The 21,292-nt window shown below is 41.0% G+C and overlaps 1 protein-coding gene and 1 long non-coding RNA gene across 8 annotated transcripts in view; one reads left to right on the forward strand and one right to left on the reverse strand.

Annotated features, from left to right (window-relative positions):
• Window positions 1-2,327: 2,327 nt before the first annotated feature.
• On the reverse strand, window positions 2,328-5,023 carry LOC129021431 (uncharacterized). Its single transcript, XR_008496062.1, has 3 exons — window positions 4,668-5,023; window positions 4,105-4,228; window positions 2,328-3,991 (listed from the first exon to the last, which is right to left on the reverse strand). It is a non-coding gene; the product is annotated as an uncharacterized LOC129021431 (long non-coding RNA).
• The window catches only part of STK4 (serine/threonine kinase 4), a 113,222-nt gene continuing 96,927 nt past the window's right edge, over window positions 4,998-21,292 (forward strand). The window contains exons 1-6 of one of the 7 annotated variants that reach the window (XM_063659029.1): window positions 5,140-5,154; window positions 10,545-10,625; window positions 11,762-11,912; window positions 12,583-13,893; window positions 16,918-17,046; window positions 20,346-20,460. In XM_063659029.1, the coding sequence (XP_063515099.1) occupies window positions 13,817-13,893; window positions 16,918-17,046; window positions 20,346-20,460 (321 nt within the window). In that variant the 5' untranslated portion in view covers window positions 5,140-5,154; window positions 10,545-10,625; window positions 11,762-11,912; window positions 12,583-13,816. The other 6 variants (XM_063659031.1, XM_054466795.2, XM_054466800.2 and 3 more) reach the window with 6 other exon arrangements.

Consider the following 21,292-nt stretch of genomic DNA (forward strand, 5'->3'; position numbering starts at 1 on the left):
GCTATCTACACACACTAAGTTCTTGCTTCCTAGCCTTTCCTCGTTATCTCCTTCTCCTGGATTTTTTTTTTTCTAAATACTTTTTCTCCTGCCTAATCCTGAATTAACTTATAACATTCCATTTAAACATCATCTTCTCTGAAAGCCTTTCCTGATTCCAGCCCCCTCCCCACCCCCCACTATGCTCCCTTTGCTCCCTATTGGTCTCTAGCTTTATCCCTAACTTTGCATTAGTCACCCTATGATTGCCAGTTTGTAGTTTTCCTTAAACACTGCGAGGTCTTTAATGGCAGGAAGTGAGTCCCTTTTATCTTTGTTATCCAAGACCCTAATAGGGTCTGGCATCCAATAAAAGTCATTGATTGATAAAGATCTAGTCTCTACCTTCAGGAATTCGGTTATAATGATCTGCATACACTTAACTCCACCAGACTATAAGCCTTCTGAGGGCTGGATGGCTGTTCCATCTGAAATGCTTCCCCTTGCCCCCCTGCCCCCACCAAGGATGAACACTGACTGTGGTGGGAAAACCAGATGAGGCCCATGCTGCTGGCTGGCTACTCAGTGACTTCCATCTTTGCTTCCAGGAGCCTGAATTTTGCCTGAGACTCTCCCAGGCTGGGGAAGTGAATCAGGATTGCTCTAAGCCAATTAGAAAAATGTCATTTTCTCTTGCCAGTGATTCATCAAGGGATGCACATGTGATGCTGATCTGGACAATGAGATAAAAGGGAGTCTGAGGCTGGGCACGGTGGCTCACATCCGTAGTCCCAGCATTTTGGGAGGCCGAGGCAGGTGGATCACGAGGCAGGAGATCGAGACCATCCTGGCTAACACAGTGAAACCCCGTCTCTACTAATAATACAAAAATTAGCTGGGGTGGTGGCACGCACCTGTAGTCCCAGCTACTCAGGAGGCTGAGGCAGGAGAATAGCTTGAACCCGGGAGGCGGAGGTTGCAGTGAGCTGAGATTGCACTGCTGCACTCCAGCCTTGGCGACAGAGCAACACTCCATCTCAAAAAAAAAAAAAAAAAAAAAAAGTGAGTCTGCTGGGTGTTTATGGGAAAGGTTTCCCTCCCCATAACAGAGAGGTACTGGGTCAAGTAGCCATTCTTGTTCTTTTTCTGCTTTGGGTAGCGCAGGGTTAAGGATATGATACCTGGAGGTGTGGCAGCCATTTTGCAACTGTGAGGCAATAAACACAAGTATGAAAAGCCAACATGCTGAGTAGGATGGGAGGGGAAAAATGAAATAGATATTGCTGAGTCATTGAATCAACTGCTGACTTATTGGCTTATTAATAAACAATAAAGGCAAGGTGTGGTGGCTCACACCTGTAATCCCAGCTCTTTGGGAGGCCGAGGCAGGTGGATCACTTGAAGTCAGGAGTTCGAGACCAACCTGGTCAACATGGTGAAACCCCATCGCTACTAAAAATACAAACAGTAGCTGGGTGTGGTGGCACGTGCCTGTAATCCCAGCTACTCAGGAGGCTGAGGCAGGAGAATTGCTTGAATCCAGTGAGCCCAGATCATTGGCTGCTGCACTCTATCCTGGGCAATACAGCGAGACTCTGTCTCAAAACAAACAAACAAACAAACAGTAAATGCCATGGTGCTTTAAGCCAACATTTAGATGTTTTCACTTGCTTGCAGCTGAATATTTCCTGAGTGGTTTATTGGATAAGTGTAGCTGTGGCAAATTTTATTTTCCAAAAATGGCCCCAATAATATTTCTGGTTCCCCAAGCTCTTCCAGACCCTTGCCACTGCCGTATGAGGAGGTGGAGTCTACGTCCCTTCTCCTTGAAACTGGGTGGGCCTTTGTGGCCCCCCTCCACAGTGGTTAATGACATTAAGTATCTTCCACTAAAAGGCACTGCAGCGTCCCACTTGGCTCTCCCTCGGGAACATGCTTTAGAACCCAGGCTTTATTTTGTGAGGAAGCTCAAGAAAAGTGGAGACGCCCCTAGCCTTCAGACCCAAGTGAGCTTCCAGCCAACAGCTAGCATCAACCTGTCAGCTGTGTGAAATGCCTTTTGGACAGGGCTGATTGATCCTGATTGACACCATAAGCACAGATGAGCCTTCCTGCTGAGCCATGCTCAAATTGTAGATTTCTGAGAAGAAAAGAAGACTGTTGTTCTATGCCTATAAACTTTGGGGTGGTTTCTTACACAGCAGTCAATACCTGGAAATCCCTTCCTGCAGTGCTTCCTATAAATGCCAGGACTGATAAAAACAGTACTGAAATAATTTGAAGGAGGGACAGATGAGAGGGTCAGGAGAGGGACAAGGGAACAGAGAAGTCTTCTGGGAAGAGGTGTCTTTTTTTGTAAAATAACTTTATTGAGATATAACTCACATATTGAAAGTGTACAATTCAATGCCTTTTAGTATATTCAGAGTTGTATAACCATTACCACAACCAATTTTAGAACATTTTCATCACCCCAAAATGAAATCTCACACCTTTTAATCGTCCCCTCCAATTCACCTATGCTCCCTTCCACCAGGGCCTTAGACAACCACAAATCCACCACAGGCTCTATAGATTTGCCTATTCTGAACATCTCCAAACCTGCCAAAGCTATGCCATTAAAAGGCACTACGGCAAAGAGCATCATGCAACTTGCATCACGCTGGGGGCCTGGCACAGAAGTGGTGGTGGTGGCACCAGGCAGGGCCTGATCCACGGGGTCCAGGGTGACCATGTGGGTCATGCAAATGGCATTACACAAATATGCCATGCTTGGCTAAGTTTTTTGTAGAAAAGGGGTTTCACCATATTTCCCAGGCTGGTCTTGAACTCCTGTTCTGCCTTGGCCTCCAAAAGTGCTGGGATTACAGGTGCAAGCCATCATACCCAGTCCCTTGAATACTGTTATGCAATTGTTCCCCATTTTCCGCCAGGTATTGGTTCCAGGATCTATTAGGATACTAAAATGTGAGTATACTCATGTACTATAGTTGACCCTGCAGAACCTATGGAAATGAAAAGTCAGCCCACCCTATACGCAGGTTTCACATCCCATACCGTATTTTCCAACCATGTTTCATCGTGGATGTGGAACCCTCTGATAGGGAAGGCTGACTGTATTTATTGAAAACAAAACAAAACAAAACAAGGGTTGTATTAGTGGACCCATGCAGTTCAAACCCTTGTTGTTCATGGGTCAACTGTATATCCAGAGCTTATAGGAAAATACCTCTCCCAGTAACCCTGCTCACCATTTCTCTCTTAAGCTATTATTATGATTAGCCACGGTTTGCTATCTAAATTTAAATTTAAATAAAAAGTTGGCCTTTCAGTTATGCTAGCCACATTTAAAGTGCTCAATAGCCATATGTGGCTAATGGTTACTATTTCGGACAGCACATATTTAGAACATTCCCATCATTTCAGAAATTTTCATTGGGAACATTCTGTGGAAAAAAGGGGCCATCATAATGTGAGTCCATCTTCTGGAAAAAATCCTGGGAACGGGACAAAGGAGGGATGTTCGGCATTGTGTAATGGTAATTTGGTATTTAATTTTCAAAAATGTGTACCCAATTCCTATTCATCAGCCAGGTGTGGTGGCTCTTGCCTGTAATCCCAGCACTTTGAGAGGCTGAGGTGGGAAGACTGCTGGAGCCCAGGAGTTTGAGACCAGCCTGGGTAATAATAGGGAGATCCTATTTCTACAAAACACCAAAAACAAAACAACAACTTTGATGCTGTGGAGTCAGGATAGTCCTGGGTTAAAACCTTTGCTCTCCTTAGCTATGTAAACCGTGGGTCTCAGCTTTCTTATCTGTTAACGGTAGGTACTTCTTCCTAGGGCTGTTTTGAGGATTAAGTGAAAGTCCAAGATTGTGTCTGGCACACAGTGGCTTCTCAGCGAATGTTTTCCTCCTATGTCAGGGAATGGCTCCTTTATCCCGTTTTGGGCCTATGGGTGGCCCTGAAGGGTGGGTGCTCAGGTGTTAAGTTCTGTAGATGGCATATCCTTGGGAAAAGCAAGGCAATTAAAAACAGTGAGAGGTTGCTCTGGTTAAGTTTTCTCCCATAACTTTCCCCATGGGTCAATTGGGTAGAATCTGCCATTTTCCTAATACTCACTGATGGTAGTGGCATTCTGAAGCACAATAGCTGAAGCCGGAGCTCTGAGTGGAGAGAAAGGTCTGTCTCTCAGGCCCAAAAAGAGGTTACACATCCATGGCTGTCCAGTTTCGTGGTGCAGGCCCTGAAATCAGACCAACCTGGATTTAAATCACCAAACCTATACTCTAAGCTATGTGACCTTGGGCTAGATACTTCACCTCTCTGGCCTTATGAAGTAGGAATAATAATAATACCGTCTAGGTTGTTAGGAGTATTAAATGAGGTAAAGCACTGAAAACGTGTAGGGACTGTGTTAAACCATTAAATAAATAAAAACAGGGATGATCTTATCGGCTTGACATAGGGGATTAAACGAGATAATATATGAAGACAAGTACACGGCAAATGCTTAATTAATGTTGCTTATTTTTATGTCTGCAAACTGACTTAAGGGGGAGGCCTTTAAGAAAGACAGTGGGGCAATTTGCGCGTTGATGCTCTGTAACATCCTAGGAGAAAATGTGCAGGGGGCCCAGTGGGACCAGAGTTCAACCAGCTAAGCGGCAGAAAACCACAAATACCTCCAGGCGTTCCTGGGGTAGCGCCGCCTCACCAAAATCATGCAAAACTTGGTTTGTTAAGAATCGTCAGCTCTTCTAAAGGAGGCGCTTCACGCATCTCAGTCTGTGAAATGGGGCCCAGGACCCAGGTAGAGGTGCGTTCTCGGTCTGGGGACCAAGTATTTTGTGCGCTCCGGTATCGCAGGAAGACAGCGCCGCTGACACCCTACAGACCAGCGGGCACCACCTGGAGGCGCCTTCACCACTTGGCGGTTCCGGGTCCGCGCCCCACCGCGCCACAAGACTCACGCCCGAACCACGTGATCAGGACCGTGGCTCCGCCCCGCTCCCGCGCCGCGCTCGGCTTCCGGTAGGGGCGGAAAGCGGAAGTGTGGGAGGGTCTGCGGGGCGGGCTTAGGAGGTCCGCGGGAGGATGGAGCAGTGAGCGGGTCTGGGCGGCTGCCGGCAGCGCCATGGAGACGGTACAGCTGAGGAACCCGCCGCGCCGGTGAGGGGCCACTGGCTAAGAGGACGGGCATGGGGTCAGAGGAAGAAAAGGCGGGAACTGGTTGAGGGGAGACACCTGTGTGGGAGTCCCCGGAGCGAAGCGACCCAGCAGATGGGGCACCTGCTGAGTGAAGGGGGGGACTTCTGGTGGGTGAGGGTCCGGCTGAGGGGAGCATATGGTAAGGAGGTTAGACTTGGGACCGGTTAGAGGGAGCACTCACTGTAGTGCGACTCTGCTGAGGAACGTGGGGACAAGTTAGGGAGAGTACCTGCTGAGGCCGGGCCACTCGGGGGCACGCTATCCAAGCAGGGACTCACGGAGGTGGGGGCGAATGCTGAAGCAGGGTGAGAATCTGTGAGGGATCTCTTTAAGGGGGTGGATCGAGAACTGGCCAAGAGGAAGGCCGGGTGGACTTTCTAAGGGTCTGAAGTCCCACTTGAGGGGTGCGGTGTGGGGATCTGTGGGGGGGAAAAGCTTTGCGCCTAAGGCTGAAAGCATGCGAGGAAAGGTTGAGGGTCTGTAAGGGAGGGGATGGTGGAGAGTAGCATTTCAGAGGATGCTGTTGGTGGTGTCCCCACTGTAGGATGGCATCTTTTATTACTGATGTTCAGAGTGTCTTCCTAATGGTCTTCACATCCTCCTCAGCTCTTCAGAACCTGACATTGGGAGGTAGGTAAGGAAATAAGAGGATATTTTCGAGATGGGGAGACTGAGGTCCAGAGTAGTTGGGAAACGTGTTTCCTTCTTTACTCCGGGTCACTGAACCCTGCCAGACTGTGCCCTTTTCAGGCCTCAGTTGTTTTGTGAATATCAGCACCAGATCCTAGTGGTACATGGAATTGCTTTAGGTCAATATCAGGATGGTGGCTGATCCTAGAAAATCTCAACTCCTGGATTTCCCTTGTGGACATCCTGGGTCTTTTGCCACTCTGCCACATCTGGAGAAAAGTAGGGACTAGAGACCGAAGGAGTCATGCTTCTCTGAGGTTCAGTGTGGTTACTTGTATTTCACAGAGACGTCTGACTTCCTGCAGCAGAATGAGCTCTAAAGAAGGAAGTGTTCAGGGTGTGGAAGTGCAGGGCAACCGAGAGGTGAAGAGAAGGGATTGACTGCCTGGGCAGCACTCTTAGGGGTTGTTTGAGCTTGGGGGTGTTTGAGGTGCACAAACATTGCAGAAGGCAAATAGGTGGTTGGGATGGGCTTTGGATTCACCCTAGCGTAGTGTGCTGAGACTGTAATAGTAATGATTATTACACTCATATTGCACTTACCGGGTGCCAGGCACTGTTCTAAGTGCTTTCCATGTCTCCTGCTGAAGCATATGTGAAATTGCTGATATTTGACCATCTTTGAACCATAAAAACAGTAACTTCATATGGTTCAGTTTATTGACTCATTTGAACCTCACAACAATCCTGTGTGGTAGATATCCCTATATGTCTGTTTTACAGATGATAAAACTGAGATACAGACAGGGTAGTGATTTGCTGGGAGAAGTCATAGCAAGTAAGAGACAGAGCTAGGATTTTAATATCCATGGGGTCTGGTCCAAAGTCCATGCTCTTTTTTTTTTTTTTTTTTTTTGAGACGGAGTCTCACTCTGTCGCCCAGTCTGAAGTGCAGTGGCGCAATCTCGGCTCACTGCTACCTCCGCCTTCTAGGTTCAAGCGATTCTCCTGCCTCAGCCTCCCGCATGACTGGGACCACAGGTGCGTGCCACCACACCTGGCTAACTTTTTGTAGTTTTAGAAGAGACGGGGTTTCACCGTGTTAGCCAGGATGGTCTCTATCTCCTGACCTCGTGATCCGCCCACCTCGGCCTCCCAAAGTGCTGGGATTACAGGCGTGAGCCACTGCGCCCGGCCATGCTCTTAACTGCCTCACTCTGATGCCTCTCTAAAAGTACCCCTGTTTCACAGATCTCTGTGTATGTTAGCAGATATTTGCTATAGTACCATAGTGATCCAATTATGAATGCACACTAGTTACGTTTCTTTCTGAACTATGTTCGTTCTTTCTTCTTGGTTTCTTTCTCTGAGGCCTTGGTTTAATTGAAAAGAGGATTAGGAATCTGAGTTTTGTTTCCCCCTTTGCCTTGTGTTACATAATCTTGGGCAAAGGACTAAAGTTTCTTGGCATGCTCATTCCTGTACCTTTTGGGTTTTAAAAAATGTATTAAAAGCACAAGAGAAGAGCATTGCAGGACTGGGTTCTTAAGTGGCTGGTGATTCCCTGCTCATTGTAACTAGTAGATTGCCTAATTTGAAGCAGATCAATTTTATTATCACTTGTATCAGTTTATTAGGACATGACAAAGTGTCATGGAGTGGGTGGTTTAAGCAACATAAATTTATTCTCTCATCGTTCTGAAGGCTAGAGATCTGAAATCAAGGCATTGTCAGAATTGTTTCTTTTGACTCCTTTGCTTGGCTCGTAGATGGCCATCTCCCTGTGTCTCCATGTTCTTCCCTCTGTACCTGTCTGTGTCCTGATCTCCTCTTATAAGGACACCAGTCATACTGGATTAGGGCATGCCCATATGACCTCATTTTATCTTAATTACCTCTTTAAAGGCCTTGTCTCCAAATACAGTCACATTCTTAGGTGGTGGGTATTAGGACTTCAACATATGAATTGGGGTAAGCTGGGGACACAGTTTTATCATGTAAGATTTTGTCCGTTTGTCATGTGTAGTTGTTGTAATCCATATCAAATTCTGTGTGGAAAAAGAAATAGTTACACATAAAATGAACTTTATGGGAGTTCTGAAATGGGAGAAAGCTTTGAGAATTAGCCAAACCTGTAAGTGACTACTTCGTAGACAGCATTACTTGTGTTTGGAAAGATACAGGTGTCTTTTCAGAAATTCAGATGGCATGTGTTTCCAATAACCCCAGTGCAGGAAATGCCCTTTGTGTTCATGAGTTTGACATTTGTGTGTGTGTGATTAAGTGAATGATGACAGACTGGTGTCTCGTATAGGAGTTAATAATTTTAAAAAATGAGTTGCCATTAGATTAATGGTTTAGTGGAAGGTGTAGAGTGCATTCCTGGGATGCTGGCCATCCACATGGCCATCTGACTTAGGAGAGGAGCATCCACCAGTATTTGGTCCATGGATGCTCTGTTGACCAGGCTTGTTCATTTATGAGCAAGTGCTGAAACTGTCTGGAACCTGGGGAAGTCCCAGATAAGAGAACTGCATTATCAGAGTCAGGCTGTTTTGGTAATAGTGTTTTTTTCTGTGAAGAGTCATGGTATAAAATATTATTATGAGTCACTTATCAAAATATTTTTATAGAAATGTTGATAATTCAGTAATACTTTTTAGGTGAAATTCTGTTTTATTGTGATAATTCAAAGATTGCTGATGAAATTCGTGGTTCTCATCATTACATTTGTGAATCCATTTCGCAAATATATTTTGACCACCTCTTGGTTATCAGGCACCAGAGATGTAATAGCGCCTTAAGTCAAGTTGTTTTTAATAGCCCCAGATCAAAAACAAACAAAAAAGCACTTAGATTGTTTCAAAGAAGTATCCGAGCCGTCATATAAAGTTTGTCTGTCAAAGTATTATCAGAGGTTTGCAGCTGTCTCTCTCAAGGCACTGGCAATTTCCTTTGTTATGCTGTGGTCCCTGAAGTAGTTGAAATAGTGACTTTTGCATTTTGTAAACCACAGAGAGTCAACACTTCAAAGAAACATACTTGATCTTCCTTTGTATAAGCTGTTTATACAACTTTGATTATACTTGAGAAATGAGGTATTGTCCAATGTTTATACAATTACAATTCAGGACTTTACCAAAAAAACCCCTCGCATATGAGATGTTCGTTCTGACTTCTGAGTTTATAGAAGTTTCAGTTCTGAAGTTTAAGAGGAGTTTCACTTCATCCCTTTTCATTTTGAAGGTAGGAGTTTTTATGATGTCATTGGTATTTAATTTTTAGGACCTTTTGATTTTCAAAGGTCACTGTGATCATTTTGTTCTGTTGATATCAAGTTAAGGCAGTTTGACTTGGAGCAGTTCTCCATTTCTCTAGTATATAGTCCTTGATATTCATAAACTTCTGTAAGATTGTCCTTTTGAGATCAGTGTTTATTGGTAGATACACTTGATGTGGTCAGGGTTTTTGTTGGTTTGTTTTATTTTTTATCTTCTGATTTTAATCCGTTTTATTTGGGAAGATACACATTTGTGTGTGTGTGTGTGTGTGTGTGTGTGTTTGTGTATGTGTGTGTATTTAAGTCTTTTCTTGTAATAATTGATATTATCCAGCTAGTCTAAACCTTTTTTTTTTTCTACAAAGAAGTCTCCAGTGTGACTACTTCCATATATCCGCATTTCCTCAGCTCTCTATTCTTTGTTGTTCTTTGTAGTTTCAGGAAGCCATTGTGTAGACTACACACACATACACACACACACACACACACACACACACACACATATTCCTTGGCAAGTTCCTTCTTTAAGCTCATTAGTAATTTTCAGAGATCTCAGTTTTAAAAACATGTTAATTTACAACCTCCCATGTTTGTTATGATTGTCTAGCATAGTCAGAAATCCGAATTATCTGGAAATTGTGAGCAGCCAAGTACCTTTGATTTTTGGGACTAGTCAAAGGTATGTATCTACTCATAGGAAGGTCTTTGTGAGAATATCTGAAACTCTCAGCTGCCTAGTGATTTTTCACTTTTGATCATGTCTAAACGTACACTTTCCACTTTCTGTTTCTGTGATACCTATAGAATTTATGTGTTTTGACAAATTTACAAAAGACTTGCTAATGGAAGAGCAAAGGTTTCCTGTGTCTTCCTTAGTCTGCAGTCCAATTCATAGTTATGTTTCAATTCATAGTTACCTTACATTAAACACCTTTTCTGAAGAGATAATTACATCATTTTAATTCATGAAATCTCAAGATTTAAATAGATTTTGAAGGATACATCGAATGCTTGAATCTACGGCATTTCAGCCACATGACTTTTTTTTTTTTTGAGACAGTCTCTCTCTGTCACCCAAGCTTGAGTGTAGTGGCGCAATTTTGGCTCACTGCAAACTCAGCCTCCTGGGTTCACGGCATTCTTATGCTTCAGCGTCCTGAGTAGCTGGGATTATAGGCATGTGTCACCACGCCCAGCTAATTTTTTTGTATTTTTAGTAGAGATGGGGTTTCACCATGTTAGCCAGGATGGTCTTGATCTCCTGATCTCGTGATCCGCCTGCCTTGGCCTCCCAAGAAACCCTGTTTCTTAAAACAGTCTTAACTAGTGAAGACTGTATAGAGAAGTTCCTGAGATGCTAATTATAAAATAAATGATATATTTTATGTTTTAGTTGCTAGCAAATAAAATGTATTTTGTGTTTATATTTCCTTTTTCATAGGCAGCTGAAAAAGTTGGATGAAGATAGTTTAACCAAACAACCAGAAGAAGTATTTGATGTCTTAGAGAAACTTGGAGAAGGGTGAGTGTAAAGAAACTATGGGTAGACCATTGGGTCCCAGTCTTTTTCCTGCCCCAGAAGAAGCAGAAGGATATGAACCTTTCAGCATTGCTCTAGGTGGGGTGGAAGGTAAATTTACAGCTTGTGATGTCCTTCTTCGCTTTACTCCAATCACTATTATAGACAGATTTAGTGATTCCCGGTCTTTTTAACACGAAGAATATCTATTGTTTTCTCTTTTGTAGAATCTGTTTGATTTTATCTACTTAACAGATAGCACTAATTAGATTATAATTCTATAAGAAATTTTTTAATTTGCTGTTCATAATTTCTGATTGGTATGCAATAACTGTTTCAATGAAAATCAATGTAATTTACTATTTTAATATTTGCACCTTTGTGAAATATAGTAAATAAATCAAGCACTATCACCAGCTTCGCAGCTACTTAGGAGATCCACAATCCTGGGTTGGGAGCCAGTGGATTTCCTGAAACACAGATTTGTTAATGCGTTTATAAAATACTGATTAAATGATATTAGTAATGTGCAGTGACCATCATTGACTTTCATGATACAATTACATAATTTTTATACTTTTAAATATCATTTTAATTCAATCCTGTGTATTTATTCCTTCTTCTGTAATGACCAGGAAATTAAAATGTTAATAACACCATTTCTTAAGTTTTTCTTGTTAATTTTTGAATAGGTGATACAATCATATGATTCAAAATTTAAAAAAATATTAAGACGCATACAATTAAAAAAAAAAAAACTGCCTCCTACCTCTCTCTGTCTCTTAGCCACCCAGAATCACCGAGGGTAGTGGCTTGTGTGTCTTTCAGAGACAGGCTATGTGTGCACGGGTGCGCACACATGTGTGTGTGTGTGTCTGTGTGTCTGTGTGTCTGTGTGTGTCTGTATTTTTAATCCCTTGGGAGTATTTCTGGTTCAAGGGAAGACCTGACATACTAACTTGTAAAAACAACTACTGACTGATGACTATATGCTCTTTAAAATTATTTCCTTTATGTCATTAGATTATTTTTTGGGTTTAGTATTTTTTATGTTAGGAGACAGATTTACAATGTTAAACCCAATCCTGGATTACATGAAATGGTTTTTTTATGATTTACCTCCTTGTAAAAAACATTAGTCATCGTCTTTTTGTAAGTTGGAAAAATACCCTTTGGAATCCAGCAAGAAATCAAGCAGAGAAGGGAAGTAAAAATGACACACCAGCTGTGCTGTGAAAAGACAAGTCCAAGATGAATCTGAAGACTGCCAGTTGACTGGCATCATTAAAGGTATGGGGAAATGACAGTCCCTCTACATCTGTTGCCTGCCATTTTCAGCTTCAGCCTGCCATTCTTGCAATTTTCCCTAAGGTAGCAAGGCCATGTCCTTTAATCTAACAATGCTCATAAGTTATACTTAGAATAAGGTCAAGACTGATAGGCATAATTGACTATGTAACTTATTTCTCTCATTTCTAATACAGTTTGCTCTTACTACTATAACTTGAGGCAGACCTGGGTTAAAATCCTTGCTCTACTGTTTATTGGTCATAATAGACAACTGGGCTTAAGCAAATTGCTTACTATTTTGGAGGCTCACAATCCTCATCTGTAAAGTTGGGATAATAATATATCAATTCATAGAGTTATGTTATTACCTGAGGTAATTGGGGTAAAGTATAGTGCTTATCACAATAATAAATGTTCAGTAAGTGGCAACTATTGCTATTCTATTTTAAATGTATCAACTGAAGCATTTTCAAGACCTCATCATGTCAAGTCTTAAAGTATTTTTAGGTGTTCTTATAGGTAGCTCTGTTTGAGCTGATTGAGTTTGTGGAATGTCAAAGGAAGACTATAGACAGAGAATATATCAGGAATATAATGTAGACAAAAAATAAGTGAATTATGATTTTTTAAATTGTATTTTATTTATTTGTTTATTTATTTATTTTTGTAGAGACGAGGTCTCACTGTGTTGCCCAGGCTGGTCTCGAACTCTTGGCTTTAAGTGATCCTCCTGCCTCAGCCTCCCAAAGTGCTAGGATTAGAGATGTGAGCCACTGCACCTGGACAAATTGCGTTTTAGATCTATGGATGTCTTCTGCAAGGAATGTGGAAATTTCCCTATGAAGATATCACCAGGGAGAAAACAAAGCTTCAGATCTTTCTTCCCATACTATCACCTCATTGTTCTTCTAAATAATACCAGATTTCTGGTATTTCTTGGATTTCTGTTATTCTGACTGAATGAACCTAAGCAAGCCTCATTTAACTAGGAATATTTTGAAGGAAGACCTTCACTGCACTTCTTTTCCAAACATGTGACACAGTGCTATTCTTTTTTTTGAGATTAAGTCTTGCTCTGTCACCAGGCTGGAGTGCAATGTCACAATCTCAGCTCACTGCAACCTCCGCCTCCCAGGTTCAAGCGATTCCCCTGCTTCAGCCTTCTGAGTAGCTGGGACTATAGGCATGCACCACCATGCCCGGCTTATTTTTTGTATTTTAGTAGAGATGGGGTTTCACCATGTTGGCCAGGATGGTCTTGATCTCCTGATGTTGTGATCTGCCTGCCTCAGCCTCCCAAAGTGCTGGAATTACAGATGTGAGCCACCACGCCTGGCCAATGCTATTCTTAAATTGTTCCGGAGGATGAATGATTTGTGAACTCTCACTGACTTGTATCTTGTGAAATGAGCTCTGGCTAAAAAAACCATTGGATTCTGGAGGCTGCGATCATTCTGTGTTATGAGGATCATATGGATCTGTGGCAGATTAGAGCCAAAGCTCCAGACCAGGATGAGTGGAGAGCACTTGGGAAGTGTTTTCAAGTGGAGCCTAGCACCTTTTTTCTTCTACTTAAAGTTGTACACATTGACTCATTTAAACTTTTATCATAGAATGATAACAAAAGCATCTTGCCCATGGTTTCATAAAAAATGAGTGCTATTGTTAAGATTTGTATCTGGTTAATTTGGCTTCAGATACTGTAGTATTTCCATTTTTCTACATAGATCCTTGCCTTGCATGGCTTATGTAAAACACCTACTTCTCCATTCTCTGCTGTCAGTTGTAATTCATTGAATCATCTCATTTTGTTGTAGGGAATCAAGTTTTAAGGGACTTGCTTGTGAGTATGATTGCTGAAATCTTCTAACCCCCCCCCAATCCCCGCCTTCAGATTACTGTAAATGCAGTATATGGAATCAAGAATCTTAATTTCATATGAGCTATCGGAGTTTTCCTTGCTATCAGGATGCATAGGGAGGTATGAAGAGTGTTCTGGTCAAGATTGCTGAGTGTGAGTGTATGCGGAGAACTTTCTAATATATAAGAATAATGGGTGAAAATTATTTTAAATATAAGGATATATAGACAGCTATGGACAAGGGATAGGAAAGAAATCTAAATAATCAGCGGAGACTAAAGCATGCCTTATCCTTGTCATGAGATTGCATTTGAGCTTCCTGCATGAAGTTGGGGGCTGGAACTCGGCTCTCCATCTGTGAACTAAAGCTGAAATAAATTTGCCTGACCACAACCAGAAAGTGTCATTTGCCTGTGGCCTAGGGAAAAAATGGATATACTGGTTCGATAATAGGAACTGAGCTTGGATTGTATGGTATCTTGAAGGGCAAAAACCCCAAACTCTGAATATAAGACCTGGTTTAAGTTGTATATCCCAGACGACTGTACTGAGAAAACCATGAAATCATTTGACAGTGAGTGTGGTATAGAGGAAAATCATTCAAGAGAAAATGAAATCCATGCAGGGAAATCTACTGCCATGAGATAATCAGCAGAATGGGAGAATTCACACTGAAGGAAAAAGAAATAATGGAGCAATCTCAAAAAGAATTTAATATGATCACAATTTTAAAAAGATCAAGGAGGAAATAACATTTTTAAAAGAACATCAGATTACTAACATGATTATTAACACATTTGCCCAAAGGCAGATAAAAAGTTGGGAATCTTGACAATGAAAACTACAACAATTGAAGTTTTAAAAGCCCAATAAATTGGATAAACAGTAAACTAGACAAACTGAAAGTGAGAATTTGTGAATTGAAAGATAGAAATGAGACTGATCACAACATGCAGAAATACAGTGTTGGAAACCAGGAAGACAACATAGATTGAGGAGGTCTAATACAGTTTCGGTAGGAATTCTAGAAGAAGATCCTAGAAGTGATAGAGGAAATAATCACATCATAATCCTGAGAGTTTTTCAGTCTTGAGGAAAGACAAGAGCTCTCAGATTGAAGAAGTTTATGAAGTGCCAGATCAACTCCTAGTTATATTACAGTAGAATAGTAGACTGTTAAGGACAAAGGAAACCTTAAAAACTATGGGGAGATTACCCATGGAAAATGATAATCTGATGAAAGCTGACTTCTCAACCACAATCGATGTTGGAGCACTGCAACAACAGTGCTGAGGGAAAGCTGTTGTCAATCCGGTATCCAACCAAACTATCATTCTAGAGTGGAGGTGAAATAAAGACAGTTTCAGACACACAGGAGCTAATTTATCAAGAATGCCTTCGGATGGAAGTAACAATACCCAACAAACAGTGGCTAACCAATAAAGACATTAAGAACTAAATAATACATCTGGGGGTGTGAGATTCAAGAAGCGGTTAATTGGCTTGACAATGGTTTGACATCTGGGTAATTCTCGTAGTCTCAAATGGCTGCATTAGTTTCAAGCATCATCCCTCACATGGCAGTAACCAAAGTAAGAAGGGAAGTGGCAGGTGGAAATGGGCCTTCTTGTGTGCTTGTCTCCTACCAGGGAAGAAAGTCTTTCCCAGAAACCTTTCAGCAGAATTATCTTCAAATTTCAGTGGCCAGAACTGGGTGACATGTTTGCCACTAGTTCAGTCACTGGCAGAAGGGAATAGGAATTCTGTGAGTGGCTTGGACTACCATGGTATATCTCCTGGGACCAAGCACATCACCACTGTAACAAATTAAGAGGTTATTTTAGCAAGGAAGAAGGGACACATGCTCAGCAGTTGGCTGTCTCTGGCAAAAAGTATTTGGTGTAATATTTAAGGATCATTATGCTAGTTTTGCAAGTATGACAGCTTCTAATGGAATGGAAATTTTTTTATGTGCTCTGCATAGACTTAAAAAGTTTTATGTTACTTTCACATTGAAACAGTTCATGAGCATCTATTTGGCAGTTAGAGTATTCTACTTTGACATAGTAGGTGGCACTGTTATTTTGATTTTTTTTTTCACCAAGACAGTGTGAAGATACAGGTGTGTTGGGAAATATGAAAGTTTACTCAGTATTATTTCACTGACAGCTGCCCAGGATTCCAATGAAAATGTTATCTGTATAAAGTGATGATGGTATTTCATTTGACCATCACAAATGAGATACCATCACGTCTTGTAAGGTAGTTTGTATTATTGTCATTTTACAGATGAGAAAATTCAGGTACAACAAGGTTAATAAGGTGTAAATGATAGCTAAATGTAGTGTTGGTAGGACTCAAATCCAGCTTCTTTACTTTCAAAATCTAGTGGACTTGTAGCCTCCAAATTGACTAGATACATAAACTTTATTTTGATATTAAGCTGTTGAGGGAAGATGGAGTAGGAAGCAAAGAGTGTGTGTGCTGTGTTTACCTGATACTAATATTAAACAGGCTTAGATTTTAATTAGTTTCCATAATATTTTAAGTATTTATTGTAAGTAAGAGGAGCAAGGACAGAAAGATCTTGTGGTACTAGAGTGAATGCAATAAAACAAAGACTACCACTTCCATATTGTACCCCAGTTTAGATGTGGAGACAACGTAAGCTTTGTTTTCAGACACACCTGGGTTCAGATCCTGGACTGATAACACAACTGGTTTCAAATCCTGGACTGATAACTTATGTGACCTTGGGCAAATCATAAACCCCTTTGAACCTTTTTACATTTACCTGTAAAATAGGGATAATTATCTCATCTTCATTTTTTGTAGGAATGAATTGAGATGGTGTACAGTCTGTAGCAGATAGCAGGCATGCAGTGCATAGCAGCTACTATATTACCATCTCATAATAATACATTCATTACAGTTTTGAATGTGAAGCTTTCAAGATGCCATTTTGTTGTAGTTCTCTTGACAGTTTTTTCCCCAAAAGTATTTTAGCTATCTTAGTTTTGCAAGTGTATATGTATTAGGCACTTAGGGATATATGTTGGAACTATCAGTTGCTTGTGTTTTACCACTTCTTATATCTTGGCTTGCTTTGACTTTATAAATGTTCTTCTTCTCCCAAATTTATAGGTCCTATGGCAGTGTATACAAAGCTATTCATAAAGAGACCGGTCAGATTGTTGCTATTAAGCAAGTTCCTGTGGAATCAGACCTCCAGGAGATAATCAAAGAAATCTCTATAATGCAGCAATGTGACAGGTAAAGGCATGTGGACTTCCTTTGGGGAGAATGTGGTTTTGAATTAGCTATGATTGTGTAGAGTTTGATACCTAGAGACACATTTACTTAGATATTTTGCAGAAGGGAGAATTCGATGGAATCACTGTGCATTTTCTTTTCAGAAAAAAATATGATGATAATGGTTGTTTTTGTAGCTAAACCTCCATAATTTTTATGCATGGTGTTTTTTTGTTTTTTTTTGTTTTTCTCAATTTTTCTTTTTTTTCTGAGACAAAGTCTCGCTCTGTCACCCAGGCTGGGGTGCAGTGGTGCAATCTCAGCTCATTGCAACCTCCACCTCCCAGGTTCAAGCGATTCTTGTGCCTCAGCCTCCCGAGTAGCTGGGACTACAGCAAGTGCCACTACGCCCAGCTAATATTTTTGTATTTTTAGCAGAGATGGAGTTTCACCATATTGGTCAGGCTGGTCTCAAAATTCCTGACTGTAAATGATCTGCCTGCCTCGGCCAAATCCCAAAGTACTGGGATTACAGGAGTGAGCCACCATGCCTGGCTGCTTTCTTTTCTTCAGTGAGCCCTTTTAGAAACTAGGAAGAAGAGGCAGAAGGTGGTGCTTGCTTTTTTTTTTTTTTGTGATAATGATCTTTTTTACTTCCTATTGAGAAAACATTTCTACAGAGATAGCTAAGAACAGATAATTCAAATGTTTTTTAGTTCTAGAAACCTTAGAATATCAGGTAAATCTATAAAAAAAGAGTAGTTATGTATATACTACTGTTTGTTCCTTCACATTAAAAAAAATTATCCTAGCTGAGAGTACTTAAGTATTTATTTTTGAGGAACTAAGATTTGTCAAATGTTGTAAGCAGGAAGTCAGACCAAAAGACAACCACAGAAAACCACGTGGTTTGCTCTGAAATTCCATGACAACATGGGTTGGTCACTGATAGAGCAGGCTTCCCCAGCACTATTTAGATTAGAGACAAACACAAAGTTAGGGGCAATGCCAGCTCTAGGGAGTTGAAGATGGGTGAGAAATTCTCTCAGTTGAAGCTGCATTCATTCTTCTGAAGGCTTTTTGGTCAACAGATCAACTTAGTACCTGCTGTTTGCAAAACTTCTACATTAGGGTTTAGGTGGGGCTACCTACCAAAAAATTAGTCCAGAAGCCTTTCAGTCTCACAGACTTGGGAATATAGTCCTTTCTTTTTTCTCTCCCTCCCTTTTTTTTCCCTTCTATTTTTGTGATTACTATCTACTAGATAAAATCCCTATTTTTCTTGATTGGATTGACCAGATGAAGGTGGCAGTTTTCCATTTGCTCCTTTTTCAGATACATGTTGGAAGTTCTTTCCATTTGGCAAATTGGGACTTTGTCACTTTCGATAGACTGTGCAGGAGCTGTGTTCCAAACAGAGTATGGAAATGTCTTTAATTAAAGAAGAGATATTTTCAAGAGTCTCCTCTGTGCTAAGCACTGTAAGGAATACAGTGAAATACAGAGCAGAGTCCTTGTGCTCTGGGAGTTTATAGACTAACTGGACAGGCTAAGTATATATATATATATATATATATATATATATATATATATATATGTAGAGGAGAATCTAGCCAACAATGCAAGTCTATAGAGAACATATTCTGGTAGTAAATACTTGATAGTAATGGCCTACAGTATTTAACTCCTGTCAGTACTGTATTACAGGGAGAGTAAATGTGTTGATATTTACCTTAGACACTTTTTTCATTAATATTTAATGTGTGTGTGTGTTTTGCTGTCCTTGTCACTGGCATGTTTCCCAAGGTTTGAAGAGGAAATTCTAAGAGTTCTGAGTTAATGAAGCCAATTTGGTTTTAGCATCAGTTGTTATGAAACTTTATTTGGCCATGATAACAATCTAGCCAGTTAAAGCTGGCAATTCTCAGAGGGCACATTATTTTATTTTAATAGGATATTTGATTTTTCTCTGAAATTTCTTGTTTGGTGTCTCTCTTCCAGCTTGAGACCTAAAATTCCAGGTTTGATCCTGAGCATTTTTTCTTTATAATAGATTTTAGTGTGTGTATGTTTTTATTACAAAGTACATATGACTTCTTAGAAAAATTCAAATGAAAGAAAAGAAAATCACTTTTCCCTTTGGAGAAATCATCATTTTTTTTTTTTTTTGAAACGGAGTCTCCTCGCCCTGTTGCCCAGGCTGGAGTGCAGTGGCGTGATCTCAGCTCACTGCAAGCTCCGGCTCCTGGGTTCATGCCATTCTCCTGCCTCAGCCTCCTGAGTAGTTGGGACTACAGGCGCCCACCACCACGCCAGGCTAATTTTTTGTATTTTTAGTAGAGACAGGGTTTCACCATGTTAGCCAGGATGGTGTCGATCTCCTGACCTCGGGATCCGCTCTCCTTGGCCTCCCAAAGTGCTGGGATTACAGATGTGAGCCACTGCGCCCGGCTGAAATCATCATTCTTAAATACTGCTTATACACATATTCTTCCAAATCACTTTGGAGTTTTACAATAATTACTGTTTTGTAGCCTGCTTTTTTGTGTGTTTGTTTGTTTTTGTAAACACAATATCTTCTCATGTTATCACATACTCCTCTGTAACATTTTTCATGGATTCATGATATTTTATTATATGGCTATAGCATTCTTGGTTTTTTTTTGAGATGGAGTCTTGCTCTGTCGCCCAGGCTGGAGTGCAGTGGCACGATCTTGGCTCACTGCAACCTCCACCTCCTGGGTTCAAACGATTTTCCTGCCTCAGCCTCCCGAGTAGCAGGGACTACAGGTGCACACTGCCACGCCTGGCTAATTTTTTGTATTTTAGTAGAGACAGGGTTTCACCATCTTGTCCAGGCTGGTCGCGAATGCCTGAGCTCAGGCAATCCGCCCGCATCGGCCTCCCAAAGTGTTGGGATTACAGGCATGAGCCACCGCACCTGGCCCTGTATCATTATTTCTTAAATAAACTACCTAATGTTGGATGGACATTTAGATGATATCTAAATTTCCGCTTTTGTCAATAGTGCTATGATGGTAACTGTTACTTTTTGAACATTTATAATTCTTTTTTGAGGATAAATCGTAGACATAGAAATGCTGGTTAAAGGACCCACCAAGTTTTTTATACTTTTGTGATTTATTACCCTCCAGAAAAGCTATACCATTTTGCATTCTTATCAGGAGGTTGCCCATTTTGTCCTTAACTATGAATAATTGATCTTTCCAGATGAGGAATTAATTTGTTATACTTAATAGCATGAATTAAGAGATGTTTGAAGGCCATTTTATTAATTTGTGTTGTCTCTCTCTCTCTAGCCCTCATGTAGTCAAATATTATGGCAGTTATTTTAAGAACACAGACTTATGGATCGTTATGGAGTACTGTGGGGCTGGTTCTGTATCTGATATCATTCGATTACGAAATAAAACGGTAGGTTTACCTTCTAGAACAATGCAACTGTGCTAGTTTCTTATGCCATCTTCTTTTCTCTGCCTCTTTTTCAGGGCATTCTCCTACTAGAGAGACGACTGTCAGATTTCCCCTTTTCCATGGTTATTTTCCGTCTTTATTCTTTTATGTCTCCTAAGTGTGACAGCTTTTTTTTTTTTTTTTTCTTTTTTTTAAGAGACGAGAGTCCCCTGTCACCCAGGCTGGAGTGTAATGGCACAGTCATAGCTCACTACAGTCATAGCTCTACCTCCTGGGCTCCAGTGATCCTCTCACTTCAGGCTACTGAGTAGCTGGGACTACAGGCGTGTACCACCATGCCCAGCTAATGTTTTGTTTTGTTTTTTAATTTTTTTTTTTGTGGAGATGGGATCTCACTATGTTGCCCAGGCTGGTTTCGAACTCCTGGCCTCAAGCAATTTTCCCACCTCGGCCTCCCAAAGTGCTGGGAATACAGGTGTGACCCCCCCATGCCTGGCAATGTGGCAGTTTTGACACCAATTTAGTCCAGTGATTTTTTAGCATGCTTTGGTTATTTCTTACTGGGAAAAAAAATGACTGTTAAATCTTGGTTATAGAATGAATTTTAAATGTTTAAATTTGGATTTGGATTTGGGTTTCTGCTTCTACCTAGCATGTTCACAGATTAACTTCCTCTATTTCCTGTTAATCAGAGAATAATCCCCTTATGAAAGATTATTTGCTGATACTGTGGTTGCCAGTATAAGACCTAGGAGTCATGGGTTCTAGTTCTGGTTTAGTTACTTAATCTCTTTATGTATTCATTCAGTAAATATTTCTTGAACACTGTTTT

Source organism: Pongo pygmaeus, chromosome 21 (assembly GCF_028885625.2).
Source record: "Pongo pygmaeus isolate AG05252 chromosome 21, NHGRI_mPonPyg2-v2.0_pri, whole genome shotgun sequence".
Lineage (NCBI taxonomy): Eukaryota > Metazoa > Chordata > Mammalia > Primates > Hominidae > Pongo > Pongo pygmaeus.